This window comes from Populus trichocarpa, chromosome 6 (genome assembly GCF_000002775.5).
Source record: "Populus trichocarpa isolate Nisqually-1 chromosome 6, P.trichocarpa_v4.1, whole genome shotgun sequence".
NCBI lineage: Eukaryota > Viridiplantae > Streptophyta > Magnoliopsida > Malpighiales > Salicaceae > Populus > Populus trichocarpa.
Genome location: NC_037290.2, coordinates 12,307,654 through 12,325,340, shown reverse-complemented (window position 1 = coordinate 12,325,340; position 17,687 = coordinate 12,307,654). Strand labels below are relative to the sequence as shown.

At 34.1% G+C, this 17,687-nt stretch overlaps 2 protein-coding genes across 7 annotated transcripts; both read right to left on the bottom strand.

Annotated features, from left to right (window-relative positions):
- Window positions 1-3,663: 3,663 nt before the first annotated feature.
- Window positions 3,664-9,023, bottom strand: LOC7497594 (PHD finger protein ALFIN-LIKE 4). Of its 4 annotated transcripts, none has more exons than XR_002982236.2 (6): window positions 8,426-8,762; window positions 8,280-8,312; window positions 6,761-6,989; window positions 5,695-5,830; window positions 4,377-4,739; window positions 3,664-4,082 (listed from the first exon to the last, which is right to left on the bottom strand). XR_002982236.2 is itself a non-coding variant. In XM_024602656.2 (6 exons), the coding sequence occupies exons 1-5, from the start codon at window positions 8,520-8,522 to the stop codon at window positions 4,482-4,484; spliced, it is 753 nt and encodes a 250-aa protein (XP_024458424.1). In that variant the 5' UTR covers window positions 8,523-8,765; the 3' UTR covers window positions 3,664-4,082; window positions 4,471-4,481. The 4 variants fall into 4 exon arrangements, 3 of the variants coding, with proteins under 3 accessions (XP_024458424.1, XP_052309552.1, XP_052309553.1); XM_024602656.2 differs by having other exon boundaries at window positions 4,471-4,739; window positions 8,426-8,765; XM_052453592.1 differs by lacking the exon at window positions 3,664-4,082 and adding an exon at window positions 8,902-9,023 and having other exon boundaries at window positions 4,210-4,739; window positions 8,426-8,553.
- Window positions 9,024-11,421: 2,398 nt separating this feature from the next.
- On the bottom strand, window positions 11,422-15,185 carry LOC7497593 (alpha/beta hydrolase domain-containing protein WAV2). 3 transcript variants are annotated; one of them, XM_024604590.2, is made up of 8 exons: window positions 14,649-15,185; window positions 14,389-14,424; window positions 14,193-14,271; window positions 14,037-14,091; window positions 13,818-13,934; window positions 13,072-13,236; window positions 12,434-12,677; window positions 11,422-11,809 (listed from the first exon to the last, which is right to left on the bottom strand). In XM_024604590.2, exons 1-8 carry the CDS (start codon window positions 14,884-14,886, stop codon window positions 11,793-11,795), a joined length of 951 nt encoding a protein of 316 aa, XP_024460358.1. In that variant the 5' UTR covers window positions 14,887-15,185; the 3' UTR covers window positions 11,422-11,792. The 3 variants fall into 3 exon arrangements, with proteins under 3 accessions (XP_024460358.1, XP_024460359.1, XP_002308271.2); XM_024604591.2 differs by having other exon boundaries at window positions 11,422-11,930; window positions 14,649-15,089; XM_002308235.4 differs by having other exon boundaries at window positions 11,422-12,065; window positions 14,649-15,088.
- Window positions 15,186-17,687: the final 2,502 nt, after the last annotated feature.

Genomic DNA, 17,687 nt, shown 5'->3' with positions numbered 1-17,687 from the left:
TTTCAATGTGGGATAAAAAACTTTTTTAGTTTAAATACTTTAACTTAAAAGCTTAACATAATATCTTTTTAATGTGGGATAAAAAACTTTTTAAAATATTCTTTTAAACTTCATAATATGTATAATCTATATTTACATGGATTTTTTCATATGAAATATTAAATTTTTTTTTTAATTTTTTCGGGTTAATCCGGGTTGACCCGAGTTGACCCGGGTTGACCCCTGAAACCCGGGACCCGGCCCCTTGGCCGGGTCAACCCCCGGGCCGGGTTTAATAACTATGATGATGAGGGTAGATTCACTTTTTTATTTTATTTTAATTTTTTTTTTTGCAAACTATAATTTCTGGAACAATAAGGTAAAGTGAAAAATCAAGTAAATTTTGGGAGGGTTAGTGTAATTTTCCCTTTCATATTATCATTTAAAAACCATGATTTTGTCAAAATAGATTTCGGTTTAAAATCAAAATTCTAGAATTAAAACCTACTAAAAACATATTATTAATACAAATAAATTCTAGATTATTGCCTAATAAAGTCGTTTGAAGGATTCTGTGTAAAGAATTGGATCAAAATTAGTTCAAATCATGGAGCTAAGATAAAATTCTTTCCAAGAACATGAAGAACACTGCCTAGGAATCCAGAAACCCAGTACATTGTCAAGCCTCCAAAACCGGCATTTTTTATTTTCTAAAATATGCTTTCTTCATTCAAACAAGTTACACAACTATAACCAAACATGTATGAATAAAAAACACTAACAAATAACATCAAAATCACGCAAAAAATTCTAAATTTCAAAACTGACAACTTAAAACAACCTATAAGAACATCAAATTTTGATTTAAAATTGACTCTTTAAACACTTGGAATCTAAACCATACTCAGGAACCAAGAACACACACTAACAAACTAGAAAAAACATCAATAACCTTATTGTCAGATTTTCAAATCACTATATTTCATTTAATCTAAACATTCAAGCATATTCTAAACATTCAACAACATTAACAAACAACTCCAAACATGATCAAACAAAGAGAAAAACGATATTTTGTACATTAATCAAAATCAAAACTAAAAGCAATATAATGCAACAAATGTTCAAAAACACCATAAAACATGAAAGATTAGGCTAGAGATGTGCCTTGTGGACATCATCTACCAAGATAAATGAATGCTTTATACGTTTCAAGCTCAAATAATGGTTGCTGCCTTTAGTTTCTTCTTTTCCAAGTTTGTTACTCTCTCTCAAACTTATAGAAATCCTTGTGTTAGGCTATTAAACTTTCGTACTTTAGAGTTCCGTTATCAATCTTTTTCTCTTCTATTTCTCTCCCTTGCTATGATTTTTCAGGGGGTATTTATAGAGTTTTGCTAGAGTTTTTAATGGGTTCAAATATAAATTGATCAAAGCTTAACCCTTTGATCAAAATCAAAGGGTTCTAAAGTACATTTCATAGCTGTGAGCTCTATACCTATGCTGGTTTTTCAATGGTGGTTTTGCAACAAACTTGGTTTTTAGAGGTTTTGGTGGTTTTCCAAACTTGGAGATCAAGGAGCTTGTTTATGGCCTTTTGATCTTGAGAGAAATGTGACCAACCTTTGATACGAACATGCTGATAAAGCTTGAAGTATGAACACACTAAAAAAGATTACTGGTGTTATAAAATGAGTATCACATTTATCGATGACTGAATTGATCATTTTCAAGGCTTTGTTAAAGCAACTCCGACATCATTGTCATTGAAGACCACCTGGTCTTAGTAGAGGGGGTGTACATCTTTTATTTGGATTCAACCTTACTCAATGTAAAGGTTTGTAGCTTAATATTCATTCGTTTGAAAGTGTCAACTCCATTAACCTAGAATTTGAAAATGCAGTAATGGCTGATTGAGCATAAGATGTTGAGTTCGTTGAAGAAAATGAGATGTAAATGTTTGTTGGGAGTAACTGATGTTTGTAGAGGGGGTGTTTCTCAGTTGAATAATAGTGGTTACAACCAAAGCCATCGAAGTAGAAGCTAAACAGTGGCTGAACAACGCATCGTCTAGGTTAAACCCTAGAAATTAGAGTTTTTAATTTGGGATCTGACATATTTCATTTTAGTTCCTATTTTTATAATTACTTTTTGTTGCACCCATAATTGCTTCTCAAACTTTTAATTTCATATAATTTCACTCCTACTAAACTCAATCATCAACTCCAAAGTTGAGCACCATTTTCATCTTTGTTCTTAGTTTTTGATTTGTGCACTTAAACCCTTAATTGACCGTCAAACTTTTAATTTTTTTTAATTTGACCCTCGATTTGGTTAAATTCAACTCCTAAAATCACGCACCTTTTTCAACTTGGTCCATGATTTTGGATTTCTTCAATCAAGTCCCTAATTGCCTATCAAACTTTAATATTTATGCAATTAAACCTCTAATTTGACTAAATTAACTTTTTAAAATTGCAAATTGATCTCCAGACTTTAATTTCTTCCAATTAAGTTAAAATGAGAAAAAATTAATTGAGTTAAAAAATAGAAAAGAAAAGTGATGAGTGCCAAAAGGAGAAAAATAATTGAATAAGAAATGAAAAAATATGAGAAAATAAATTATGGAGGTTAACTTTATTATTGTCCCATTCTATCATAATCCAATCCCATACAATTTTTTTTTTCAATATCCAAACTAAGCACCTCAATTATGGGTTTGCCCTAAAACATATCTTGAGCAAGAAAACACACCTAAAAAAACAAACATAAATACAACACATCCTCCCAACCCTTTTCCCTTCCATCTCTCCCCAAATTTCAACCACCAAAACATCCGAAAACCACTTATAATTTATCCACAAATACCATCAAAACACTTTCCATTTTTATGGTTCCTTAACATAAATACATGCCCCTTACCGAGGGATGCATTTAAATGGTTCGCTTCTCTCCGAAGCAGAGTGCAATTCATTTTGAGTGGCAAGGAAAAAATAAAATGAAATTGGGTTGATGAGCGATGATATGTATAACGCAGTCGTATCAAATGTATGAATTGTCCACTCCAAGTATAAAAACTAATAGCAATTTAACAATATTTTAATTGTTTGTTATGATTAGAATTTAATTAGTCATAAATAAAATAAAATGTCAAAAAATCATGTATTAATTTCTCAAGAGTTACATGGAAAAACTTCGTTTATTAGAAAGTAGAAAGAAATTGACAGACTCGAATCATTGTCCTTACTGTTAATCAGTAGTGGAAGCGAAAACATGCTATACTCTCTCTTTTCATGAAATGCAAATATCTTCTTTTCCCATGTGAGTAGTGAAAGTGAGCACTTGCAGACATGCTACGGATACAAGAAGTTGCTAATAAATCTGATTTCAACAATTTTACTTCCTGCAACTACAACAGGTACTTGAATCAAACAAACTCACATCATCTAGCACTATTATAGGGATTGAAGTTCTTATCATGGTGAGACACGAGCTGTGAAAATCTCATGATCTTATCACAATCAATCCAGTTGCTAAAATCTCGAACCAAGTCTTCTGTAGTAGGCTTGCACATATAATATCACAGAATTCGATCATCAAGACAGAAAAATACCTTGGTTTGTCGATGACACAATCAAGAGACAGTTTAAGATAGAAATTTGAATTGCCAATAGACACAAAGGATGGAAAAAAAATGTTGCTAGTCATGCTTTTTATGAAATAGCCAGATATTATTTTGGTTCTTTGGCAATGGAGATTGATGGTGAGACTATTCCATTCTTTGGAAAGAAGCCTGCATCACCCTACAATTTTCATTGATGAACGGCTTAAACGAAAATAAGAAAGATTGCTGGCTTTCTGGGAAGTTGAAAGCTGGATCTTCTTCCTTTTCAGATTGTTTATTTCTATTTTTTTCTCAAAAAAATAATATTGCATGCATACATACATATATATAGACGAACACATACTTGAAAGAGCTTTGTTATGCTGCAGACCTTATCTGGCAAATCTACCCACTTCAATGCTTTGTTTGCTAAGGAATCGACAGTGGGATAAGAATTCTCATTTTAATTCCTATATAATGTCTTCTTTAGTTGATTTACCTGCACGGAAAACCATGGTTTCACATAAGCGAAATGTCATACCCTGAAAGTTAAACTTCAAATTTAAAAAAAAAAAAAAAAAAAAACAGCCACTCTTGCTTTACCAAAATTTGTAAGGGGATGTGGATGATTAGAACATTCTGCCTTTATGACACAGAATATGATTTCCTACGCGCGGGAAATTACATAGATCCCAATATGGTATCAACAGTGAATTAAGGGTCTGCAAGCTACCAAATACTCAAAATACACAAATAACATCATGTCCACAAGAACAAAGTACTGAATACATACATGCTGTGGTAACATGGCACAACATAGAAAACCTGACTGGCTAAAGAGTTAGCTGAGTTGAGCATGAGATAAGTGCAGAGGTGAGGACCCACACCCATATTAATATCAAGGTCTAGCTCTCTTGTTGCTGCATGATGGGCATTTGTACTGCTTGATGTGCTCAGCCCTGGCAGGAGTGATTTTCACGCACTTGCCATGGAACCACTTTTCACATATGTCGCAACAAATCCAGAACTCATCTGCAGCATAGTTCTCTCCACACGCCCCACACAAAGTATCCCCGTGCTCCTCCTCCTCCTCATCCAGTCCTTCCTCCTCATCCTTTGGTTGCCCCTTCAAATACTTGACAGAATCTGATGCTCGCTGTTTTCATATTCATCAAATTAGCACGTAATAGTGACCAGAATTAGCATTTGACATCACATCATGACATCAATAATCATATTGGAAAAGACAATTTTGTCTCTAGGAAAAACACAAACACCAAGTGTTGCAATAGTGGGAAACAACTTAGTGTTTACAACAAATCGTGCTTATATAATTCAGGATTGGGTCGCTAGTCCACAATCATATCATTTCCTTTTTAACATCTTAATCATTGGCTCAGACAAAACAGATGTGATACCCTTGCAACCTATTACCCATGAATCTTCAACTACATCAGACCATTGCAGACTCACTACCAATAGGAACCATGATGATTTCCATATGCACAAAACCATCTGAACTAAATTAGGATTTGAAAGCAAGCTCTGTATGAAAAAGGGATAAACCCTTGTACATGATAGTATACCCATATTTTTGGCAGGGTTTGACAAAAGTAGTGAAAAGGTCATGAAGTCAAGAATATATATTCAAAGACTTACATTTTTAGGATTTCTAAAATGAAGACTTTTTCTAACTTTGGGGATGTCATGGCTCCCCGGCTAATGCTGTAGGTCCGCCCTTGAACATACCAAACCAAACCTAGTGACACTGTGAACTGAGAATGAAATGTCCATGCACCTTTCACAAAAAGTTTATTTTTTTAAAAAAAAAGGGGTGGGGGGGGGGGTTGTCATGTAAAATAAACATATATCAAACATAGCAAAGAAATCAGTCCGGTGCACAATTGGTCACTGTTAAACAGAACCTTTTAAATTTCGTAATTGAGTTCTTAAAAAACGTAACGTTGGGAACCAAAGATTAAATTTTAGTTAACCCTCTTATCAGAGGCTAAAAATAATATATCCGTTTAATTCAGAAGTTGAAGGAATTACATGGTGTAGCTGATATTCCCAAATCATTTAATCAATCAAGAAAAAAAAAGTAATTTTACCCCTTTTGAGCTTGACTTGGACTTGTTGCTGCTATGATTTGAGACGGATGATTTCTCCTTTGCTTGTTTCTTCACAGCTCCAGTTACAATCTCAAATATTGTTGGGAGATCATTTATCATAGTGAAAAGACGTTTCCTGTGTCACAACTTGCATTATATGATTGGGAAATGAAAGTTGATAGAGATTATTCACATCAGCTGGCAACCACGTATTGCAAAGAAGGAACGAAAGAAAAGAAAACAAACACAACACTAGAGAGGCAAGTTTCTATGCTCCACCATGAAAATCTTTCAAGCAGAGTAAGCTAATTTCAAGAGGAAAAAAAATCTTGTTAATGCAACTGTTGTTTCATCGCTTTTAGCAGCAGTCTCACCAAGATGAGGCCATCAAAGAGTTAAAAACACAAACTACTTTATTACACAACAAGCTCATACATCTAGTACTAAAGTGACAGAAGAAAAGTTCTTTTCATATAGAACTGCATCAAGAAACAAATCTCTGTTAAAAATCTATTAAAAAAGGTAGAGGCATCAGTATAAAAAAGATATTGGTATGCAGCATTAACTTGGTTGTTAAGAATTTAGTTTCTAAATTCTATAATTTAAATCAATTGTAGTAAAAAAATGTCAAACAATTTTCTTGCAAATAAATAATTACTTTGGAATTTTGATAAATGATATGAGCATTTCTCAACCTATCAGACCTTGAAATCAGATGAGACCATAAAACAAATAGTTGATCATACCCTTTTCTCTTCTATTCAAAATGTCACAAACATTAAATTGTGGGCTCTGAGAACAATGTTATTAAAAATCTCCATAAACTGGATCTGGGGTGATTTAAATTCCCAACAAGAAAGCCAAATCCTAAGCTTCGGTTAAATTACAATATGAAGAACATAACAGACATTGTGAGCACGACTATGAAAGTGCATGGACATCTGACCCTCCTTTCTTTTTTCTTTTTTTTTTTGGAAAACTAAATAACTAGAAAGAACAAAAGATTCTTTTATGTAGACATTGAAACACCAAAGTTGGAAGCAGGAGAGGGGGGGGGGGGACTTGCCTATCAGTTTTATCAAAACCAAATCTAGAGCCAAAGTAGAAAGCCACAGCAAGCAACCACGCGTCACTATGAACAGCAACTAGAGAGAGCCAGTCTTTTTCTTGCATCCCATCTCTGGCAAAGTTAATTCCAAGTGCAGGCTCTGGGAGTTCGGGAGGCACTTCTTCAGCAGGTAAATTGACTTCCCACTGTTCATTAGGGAACCCATACAGGCAAAGATTCTCCTTCTCTGTAGGGCACACTAGTTAGTTACATGTATATTTGAACATCATCCACTAAAATGAAGTGAGAGACTATAACTATAATTAAAAATAAAATAAGTTTAGAACTCTAGTTTTCTCTTTTGCAAGCTATCCAAATCACTCGGCAAACAAAGATCACAACAGAAACAGTAATATCAGCATCCATCTCAAAAAATTCAAATGCAATCACAGATGCTGGAAGGTGCAAATGCTATTGGAAGTGATAAGGTGCAGTTCCTCCTTGAGCTGCAAATACAAGGCGTACAAGGACTTATACAGAAACGCCACACTGAAACGTAAGAAAAATAAGGCTCCTAATTATCACCCTTGACTTTGTTATAGACGTCAAGAAAAGTTAGTTAGCAGAACCAAATGAATGAAAATAGAGAAGCTTGATAATCGTAAGAACAAATATAAAAGATTGTTTGAGTTCTACGTTCAAAGTTAATTTTTCTGTGGTTTGAAACCAAATCAAGCATACTTCTAAGGTAGTATAAATTTCAACTTGTTTTAGACAACCACTGGATTTAAAATCTGAAACCATAAATAATACAAAATCCAGCATATCGATATTTCAAATCATAACAAACAAGTGGAGTGTAAGTAGGAGTTGAAAAACTCACAGAAATATAGCAAATAGAACTCATCTCGACACAAATAGAAGAATCCACCCAGATCAATGCCAAATGTTCCAATGCACAACAGAAAATGATTCGCTCAAGGATCCCTAAACAAAGTTTGCTTGAATTTTTGAAGAAAACACTTCTCTGTCCCCAACTCAAGATTGTGGAGGCTGGAAACGTAGCCTATGGAAAATGCATGTAGTATTTCTCCTTCTTAACAATCAAGTAACGTCAATAACTGTTCGAAAAGAATAACTTAAATCTCAAGTGCGAAGCCGAAAATAAGTGAAGTAGAACACATCGTATAAAAAAAGACGAAGATTTTAAGCTTAAAGCCGCACTAACCAGTTTTTTTATTTTTTTCAAAAAATAGCAATGCTTTTATTAATCAGTTGAACTTTACTCCTAATAAAGTTTTTAATATACAAAAATTCAAACAAGTAGAACACATCGTATAAAAAAAGACGAAGATTTTAAGCTTAAAGCCGCACTAACCAGTTTTTTTATTTTTTTCAAAAAATAGCAATGCTTTTATTAATCAGTTGAACTTTACTCCTAATAAAGTTTTTAATATACAAAAATTCAAACAACAGAACACCACCAAGAAATGAACAAAAATTAAAAAGCGTGGTAGAAAGATAAAAGAACCCTAACCAGGATCACACCGCTGATAAAATTCTTCTACATCTGCCAAAAAAAAAGAAAAAAGAAAAACCACCACAAACAGACGTAACATAACTCACAATGCGACATAAAAATCCGAAAAGAGAATTGAGAGAGAGAGAGAGAGAGAGCAGTACCAGTAGTTAGGGCTTTGATCATTCCAGCTCTACGGCCTTTAAGATCCCTGAAAACCTCCTCTACAGTTCGGGGGTTGTACTGGGCGCCTCCGTCCATTTTTCCGTACAATTCAAACAAACAAATTGTGCTGCAGATAGACCAAGATAAATACTAAATAATGTAATTATTATAAAAGAGAGAGAGCGAGAGAGATAACAAAGGAAATCTATCTTGTTTTGGAGGGGTATTTATATTTATGAAGAATCCAAAAAAGAAGTTCCTTTTTTTTTTCTTTTTTTTTTCTCAGTACTTGGTAGCAGAAGCAGGAGAGTGGAGACAGGGACAGGCCAAAAAAAACAAACTAGTCCCAATGACTAATAAACTTCTGGTCAAGTGATGGTGAATTCCTTATATTTTAAAAAAGGATTTAAAACATGACTCTAACTGTATAGGTCCTATCTATGATTAAAGAGAAACAAAAATCTCAAGGGCCCACCCAATTTGTTGTTTGCTTCCTTCCTTCCTTCAGCTCAAGTAGTAGTTTTTAATATTTTTTCGGCAATCATCATCATCTGAGACTGGGAGGGTGTTCTTCCATCCTTCAAATCAGATTTTAAGGCCATGTTTGTTTCTCGGAATTCATTTTCCGGGAAACCACTTTCCAAACTTTTCTGTGTTTGTTTGCCATTAGAAAAGTTGGTCAACGAAAAACACTTTCCGTTCAACGGAAAACACTTTCTGGTCAACGGAAACACTTTTCAGTCAACGGAAAACACTTTCCAGTCAAAGAAAAATTTGGTTTGATTTCTAGGAAAGTGTTTTCCTTTTTGGCTGTGTTTGTTTTCCGGAAAGTGGTTTCCGGGAAACCACTTTCCAAACTTTCCTGTGTTTGTTTGCCATTGGAAAAGTTGGTCAACGGAAAACACTTTCCAGTCAAAGGAAAATTTGGCTTGGTTTTCAGGAAAGTGTTTTCCTGAAAAATTTGGGCGGAAAACACTTTCCGGAAGTTGTGAAAAATTTAGAAATGTCATTATTTGCTGATTATATCAAATTTGATCCTCAAACTTTTGATTGCTATATATAATTTGTTTTGAATATTTATTTTTCAATTTCATCTCTTAAAATTTAATTTTTATATTAATTTTGGTCCTTATTTTTATAATTGCTATTTGCTTTTTCCTTATCATTTTTTTATTGAAATTTTTTATCTATCAAATTTGGTCCTCATTCTTTTGATTTTTACTTATTTTATTTGAAATAATTTATGAAATGTTAATTATTATTATTTTAATTTCTTCACCTTTTATTTTTTTTAATTTTTTAGATTTGATCTCTATTATTTTGATTATTATTTATTTTATTTGAGATAATTTATGAAATTATATTTTTTTTCAATTTCAATTTCATTCTCATTCAACTTTTTAATTTGTAAGATTTGTTCCTTATTATTTTAATAAACTTGAAAAAATAAAACATTAATAAGTTATTTTCCAGCTCATTTTCCATAACATAACCAAACACTGGAAAGTGTTTTCCAACTTATTTTCCATTACATTACCAAACATCGGAAAACACTTTCCCGGAATTCACTTTCCCTGAAATTCACTTTCCAAAAAAAAACTACTTTCCTACAAACATACAGGGCCTAAGCTAGCTTTTGAGACATCTAATTGAGGTGAATTCACCAGCCGAGTTCAATATAAAGTATAAACTAGATCCTGTCTGCCTTTCTCTGCAGCCCACGAGTCGATGAAATTTATAAATCAATTACAAAAAAAAAAAACAAGTTTGACGTGGATGATAGAGGCTCTCGTTATCCACGTCGCATTCAGACCTCGGCTGGAGGATCCATGATGTGATGTTTTTGGGCTCACAGACACAGCCGCGGGCACACAGATTTCTTGAATCCAAATCCAGAATTAAATGGTGATGCTGAAGTGAGCTGGGGTGGTTTTCTAATCCCTGTGCTTTGATGGACTCTCTCTCTCTCTCTCTCTCTCTCTCTCTCTCTCTCTCTCTCTCTCACCAGTGAATTAAGGTGGGAATCAAAGAGCGAGAAGAGTACGAGATCTCAATCAAGAGCCATCTTGCTTTACGGTGATTGAAGATCACGTACCTGTCATACACGTGTCATGATTGTTTGCTTTTTAAAAAACATACAGTTTTGTTTTCCTTTTTAAAAGTGTTTTTAAATTTTTTTTATTTTAAATTACTTTTTTTTATTTTTTTATATTCTAATATCAAAAATTAATTTTTAAAAATAAAAAATATTATTTTAATATATTTTAATATAAAAAATATTTTTAAAAAAAACTACTGTCGCAGTATCAAACTAAGGGCTGGCTGTTCTGGGTGGCCCCGACAGCTGACTCTATTATAGTTGACGCGATATTAACCTGCCTCGTGGACTTCCAAATTATAGTTTTTGTGTTTCAGGGTATGTTTGTTTTTTCATTTAAAAAATATATTTAAAACTTTTTTTATTTTTTTAATTAATTTTTTTTTAAATAATTTTAACATATTATGTTAGAAATAAATTTAAAAAAGTAAAAAATTATTTTTTTAATTAACTGGAAAATAAAACCAAGCATTGCAATGCCATAAAAGTTCTTAATTAACATAATTAAAGTTCATAAAAGATTGATAAACTACTATTAAAAACCGTTTGGAAACGCGGTGCAAACCGCATTCTCAAAAAATTTAAAATATATATATTTGCTAAAATTTAATATGTTTTATATGTTTTGAATCGTTTTAATATGCTGATGTCAAAAATAATTTTTTAAAAATAAAAAAACATCATTAGCATGTATTTCAACAAAAAAAATTATTTAAAAAACAATCGTAACCACACTGGACAAGCTGGTTCTTAATCAACTAGTCTCCTTGGCTCTTTATAGATGGACCTTTAGCGGAGAACCCTAAACTAGTGATCAAGTGCGCAGGTTAAGATAGGTGCCTCCAAAGTCCAAACAATATAAATAATTAGCATTGAGGAAACTTAAAAACACCCAGATTTGTGGAAACATGCAACCAGTCCAGCATCTGAACTCCGATAATTTATTTCAATTTTCTGAGACTTCTTAGTTCATACAATCACAGCAGGTCGTCGGAGTTTACTAGCTAAGGAGATGTATATCAGGATGGTGTACACTATACCAGTGGGCATTCATATTTTCTGAACATCTGCTGAGGCTTGTGAGACCAACAAAAATTCTCTGAGAAAACCAGAATGCTTTGGACTGATTTCACTATTCAGTGAGCAAACCCACAAAGTGCTTTTACTCTCTGCAACTTCACGGAAAAAACAGAGTACAGGTACCAATACTTTTGAGTTCGAGGTGCTGCCCTGAGCCAATTTATAACATCTCAAAATTCTAAATGAAGTCACCTCCCCTCAATATCTGGAAGCAGAAATATAAAAATCTTCATCAAGAAGTGAGTAGAGAGTATTGAGCTTGGGCCAACACAGCAGTGATAAGAATCTTCACCACAACTCAGATTCTAGAGCTGGCTATTCCACATCTATCATAAGACAGGTATGATATGATAATAACATGGAAATGTATAAGAGTTAACACGACATAAAACAGGCTGTAAAGGATAAGCATCAGGTGGTTTTTCTCAGGTAAACAGTGTCTTCATATACAATGAAAGTGCCTGTGGAAGAAAAAAAAGACTTATCAATTGAATACAAGCTTATCGGACCATCAAAGTATAGAGCTTGAAAACTGACAGATCATCTTTGGTTTACAAGAAATTAGCTGTAATGGTCATCAAGCGCAACAAAAAAGGAAAAGCTAGAGAGATTTTGCAGGCTCTCTCATGAAGGCTAAAAATCCAAACCATGGGTCGTGCGAAAGTTAACATCAAATGGTGTAGAAGAAGAAGACTAGAAAAACCCAAATCCAGAGGCAAAGTCCATCCCATCAAATATAATCAGATCCCAGTTTTTTCTTTAGTTATTACATGAAAGGGGATTTTTTCCAGACATAATTTCATAAGATTTCAAGAAGAAAAGGAATCACCTTTGTCATCATGGGATGAATCATGTTCCTTTATCTCTGGAACATGCTTTTCAAGAAACTGCTGGGTAGTTCTCCAGTAGTGATCACCACCAGCAAGCCAAGTGTCCATATGCATGCCATTAGGAAAATCCACAAAGACGCATTCTCTATTATGAGCAGCTGCTTTACCATAGAGCATTTGCATATGGAATGGAGGAACCATTTCATCTTGCAATCCAGAAAGGAAAAGAATTGGCTGCTTAATCTGCATTAAGAAGGTCAATCCAACAGTGACACATCGAAAGAGGAAATTACAAAAAACAAAAAGTAGAAAAGAGTCACCGAACTGTAATTGCCATTTCCAGAAACGCAATTCTGAAAATAGCTAGTTCAACTTCAACAACCTGTGTTATATAAGCAAATCATACAGGATCGGCACATGCACTTTAATTCTTCCACAAACCAAAGAGAAGCAGGGGACACATCCAGCCTATAACTCCAAATATATATTCTCGAATAATAGAAGATATAGATGATGTCCTCTGGGTGGCAACAAATGATTGACATGGTCTTCCACTCGTTTTCATATGCACAAGTGCTTTGCATTCACAAATAGTCAATAATGAAAAGCTTGAGATTCCACTGACATTTAACCTCACCTGGCCAACAACGTCAATGGTACTCCATGGAGAACGTACAAGAAAATTAAGAAGTTTAGGCCCTTTTGAACTCGTGCCTCCAATAAACCACTTTAGGAAGGGCAGTATAACTCCAGCCATGTCCAGAATGGATGTAAAAGTGTTTTCCAGGATCAATGCAGCAACCTGAAAGGATAGACCAGATAAAAGATGACGACAAACACACAAGAAAAAAAAGGGGTGAAAAACAAATTAATACTCACAAATATAGTCTGAGGACCTCCAAAATGGAAAGTGAATAAATTACAATAACTCCAATAAACAGTAACAAAGATAAATAGTAACTCGTAAGTGTGCTAATTGAATTGCAGTGAGCTTGGACAAATCACCTTCTTTATTTGGTTTCTTTCATGTCGATGAAACGACTAGTTGGGAGAAAAAGAAAATGAAGGTATAGCATATCAAGATTATCATATTTTAAACTGGAAAGAAATGCAAGATGAAAGCAAAATACAAGGAGAAGAATAAAGAACTGTCCTAGCCATCACAATAGCATCTGCAACAAGATGAATACCAAGAGACTGTATCATCAAAATTTATGAGAACCTAAAAGCACAATACGAGTGATTTTAAACTACATAAATACATGAAACCGCATGACATGATTAGTAAAAGCTTGTTCAATTATTCAGGAAAAAACATAAACAAGATTTTAAACTACATAAATAAACAGCATATGGTACTAATAGAATTATCTGGAGCAATACCTTATCAGGATTGTTTTTTGTGAGCAGAGCCCCAACTGCACCCCCAAGTGACCGCCCAAACACGACTATTCTAGATGTGTCAATGTCAGTCCTCTGTGAAAGATGATCCAAAGCAGCCTACCCAAAGAAAGAAAAGCATATAAGGACTGAGAACAAAGCTATAGTCTACGCATGTAACCATTGGGAGATAAAGGTGACAGGGCCAAGAAAACAACACACCTGAGCATCTTTTGTGATTCCGTGCTGCGAAGGATATCCATCACTTGCTCCATAACTGTTTAGATAAAAGAAATGACGAAGCATTTGTTTTCAATCAGACAAGCAGCAAGAATACAGAAATATAAACAAAAAGAAAAATGGTTAGCAAATGCATACCCTCGATATGAAAGCATGAACACATTGCACTGCAACCTCTGAATCATTATGCGGACCATTTCAAGACGATGGGCAATGTCTGAAGGTTAATAGTTAAGGCCTCTAGTTTCAGAGAGCCAATAAGTAAAAAAAACTTAAAGCTGAAAGAACCCAATACAGGACAAATACTTATGATGGTGAATCATGGTAAGGATACTTCCAGCATTCTCTTGGAAAAACAGGACAGTCGGACCTGCAAAACCATCAAAACTAATTTCTGAGCTTCGGAATTTATACTATCATGAACGCAACTAAAGAAATGACACGTTCAAATTTAAACTAAACCTAATCCCAATTAAATTTTAAAAAATAATAATCCTTTACTCTAAATTAAATTCCAATTTCATGTCCGCCTATTTAAACCCTAGCTGAGATTTAAGAAATAAATGAATGACCGAAAGTAATTGGAGTGATGACCTCGGCTTTCAGGGAGTACTTTAATGAACCACGCGTGAAGGCGGACGCCATCGGAGGATCGGAGCCAAACGTCCTCGTAAAGGAGACGGAGTCGGGCAGGAGTGACCGGGTAGGATTTAGTGAGACCGGGTAACACCGGGACGTAGACAAGCTTCTCTTGAAAGGCTACAAGCAAAGCCATCCCTGCTACCACTATGCCTCCTACTCCGTACAGCAACACACCCACGTACGACACCATTTCCTACTGTTGCTCTTATCGTTTTGATTTAACAGTCTTCACTCTCTCTCTCTCTCTTTTGCGGTGACCGTGAGGAGCTGTTTGTTTACGATTTGATTTGAAATAGAAAAACAAAAAAAAACATTGATGTTTGTGTTGGGTGAATCTATCTGTCCATTTTTCTTTGGATCTTGGGGTGAAAGGAAGAATGTTGCACAGGTGTCAGAGTTAGACCCTAGGCCTACCTGAGATTTAACCCGATTCAAGGCTCGGGTAGCTGGGTGGCTGGGTCAATTCCCAAGTCAACCCGCATCTTTATCAAAACAAGTTGTTCTGGACTTTTAAAAGAAACGATGTTATTTGGACATGAAGTCAAAAAAAACTGAATTAATTTTGTTTTGGAAAAAAATTAAAAAAAACAAAATTATTGGAGTTGATTTAGTACGTTCTCAATTATATTTGGTTAGATAAATTAGATTGTAGGTTAACCTGCTAAGTTATCTAAATTTAAACGGATCAACTTTCAACCCAATTTAATAATAAACTTATCTCGGGTCAGGCTTTGCATTGGAGGATTATCGGATTGACTTACTCAGCCCAACAAAGTTTAATAATAATAATTAAAAATATATAAACAAAAAATGATTACATAACAATTTTATTGGTTTAGTTAGCCAGTTATAAAATGTATTTTTATATTGGCTTCGCTATAAAAAAGATAGGTGAAGTTTATGTATTTTTTTAGAGAAATGGAAGTAGAAATTATTTTTGGGACATCTTTCAAAATACATAAATTTTAAATTGAAATGGTTTTTTAATTGTGTAACTTTGGTAACCAAATATCAATTAATTTAATTGTGCGAGTAATATAAAATTACTTTTCAAAACGCTATCTTAATTTAAAAGTTTGAAACTAACATTGACCCATTATTTTCTTACATTTAATTATAATTAGAAGAATAAAATTTATGAGATTTTAAAACTTTAATACTATGTCAAAGAATTTTATCAACCTAGATTTTTAAAATATTGGTTAAAATCCCAAAATTGATTTATATTACTACTAATACTGGTGTTTAAACTTTTAACTTGAAAATAATATTCTGACATGGGTGTGTTGAAGTTCGTTTCTATCTCATGGGCTTCAAGGCCAAGTTGAGGCCTAGGATAAGATTGTTAATCTCATGGTTCTAGTAATATGATCCATCATTTCTTGGCGAAGTGACTGGTAAATCATGCTTATTACCTGTAAAAGATCCTTTTTGCAGGTCCTCTTTTTATTATTTAGGGATTCTCCAACAATTAAATTAGTATCAGTTCAGAGGGAAATCAATTATACTTTTGAAAAAATAGCTTTTTAGAATATATCTGCCATTGAAAAATAAAGAGTAAAAAATTGAACCTGACGGAAGGTTATCTTTTTCTTCTTTTTTTATGACCCATGAGGTCTCTCCTGACGTATTAGCAAAATATTTTTTTCTTGTCCAGATAAAAAGTCTCTTACGATATCGTTGTCTTGTTATTGTAGAAAATATTTCTGACTTATCAGGGTAGAAATATCTTTAACTAGTTGGGATAAAATATTTTTGACCCACGGTTATAGAGTTAAAGAGAGCATACGCCTAGCATCAGTGGATCTGATAGATTTCTAGACTTATAGACATTGAGAGATGGTGGGTCTGACAGCTTGCCAGACTCATACACGTCTAGACTCAGCGCCTGGTTGAGCCCGGAGATGGTAGGTCCGGTAGCTCGTCAAACCCACACATATATGGGTTCAGTGCTTGGCTAAGCCTAAAGATGGTGGGTTATAACCTTGTATTTGTCCATACTTCTGAAAGACAGTCCCACACAAACAAAAAATAATAAATGTTGATCCATCAATAGCCCCCCAAATCTTTAGGTATCATAAACAGATTTTGAAAAGCATTTATCAGCAGTATATGGGACCATTTTATCTTTTCCATAAGAATGTGTGCACCTCTCATGACACTATTGGGATCCTCAAGTCCATGTGTCTTTTTTTTACAGGAAGAAGGTTTGACTCGAGGAATGAAAAGACAACTGGTTTTCAATGTAGTATTTAAGTAGTCTTCTTGAGATATATGGTGATATGAAAGGTTTTTTATCCAATGGTGAAGATGAAGGGATGTTTTCTTTATAACCTTAATCGCTCTTGATTTTACTTATCTTTCACTTTTACTTTTTTTTTTTATTTCTGAAAGAAAAAACTACTCTCGCATAAAAAACCCTAAGTCACCTATTCTTTAATCTAAGAAAAAACTCATATAGCCATCCATAAGACCTCTTTCCAAAAATTTCTTTTTTAATCAGAACTAATGGAGCACAGAAACATTAGACCCATCTATAAAAAAAAATGTGTCACGTCCATTGACAAGGAGTTCATGTTTAAACCAGAACCTAAAAGGAGTAACAAGGGATATAGGTCCCTCAGATTAGGTCCCAGAGTAAGAGTGGGTGCCACATTGACGACCTTCTCTAGTAAGGAGGAGGAGAGAATATCCCCTCGTAAGAGTCCATCTTCTGCCCCTACTAGAAACTTTCAAGAAAGAATGAGGTTGCCTCAAACTGTAACGACGACGTCCCTAACAACATATATACTACAAACATAGGATTCATGGCTTGTCACTAACTTGATGAGTATGTAGCCCAAGTGCCTCACCCTAATGATCGCATTAACCAACTAACCTTGGGAACCTTCTATGGTTATTTTGAAATTATCGCCCTCATCTACATGTATATGATGGGATACTCATTTTCTATCCAAGGATTTATGAGAGATTTGTCCAGCTACTACCAGT

Bases quoted from the DNA above. Each gene is read 5' to 3' on its own strand.
- LOC7497594 (XM_052453592.1), bottom strand. From the start codon at position 8,522: ATGGACGGAGGCGCCCAGTACAACCCCCGAACTGTAGAGGAGGTTTTC. The intron at 6,990-8,279 runs GTTAGGGTTCTT...TGTGCCCTACAG, and splicing joins TTATCAGCGGTGTGATCCTG to AGAAGGAGAATCTTTGCCTG. The intron at 5,831-6,760 runs GCAAGTCCCCCC...GTTGTGACACAG, and splicing joins GGTTTTGATAAAACTGATAG to GAAACGTCTTTTCACTATGA.
- LOC7497593 (XM_002308235.4), bottom strand. From the start codon at position 14,886: ATGGTGTCGTACGTGGGTGTGTTGCTGTACGGAGTAGGAGGCATAGTG. The intron at 13,237-13,817 runs GTATTGCTCCAG...CTATCCTTTCAG, and splicing joins CAAAAAACAATCCTGATAAG to GTTGCTGCATTGATCCTGGA. The intron at 12,678-13,071 runs GTGAGGTTAAAT...TTCTTAATGCAG, and splicing joins CCATTGACGTTGTTGGCCAG to ATTAAGCAGCCAATTCTTTT.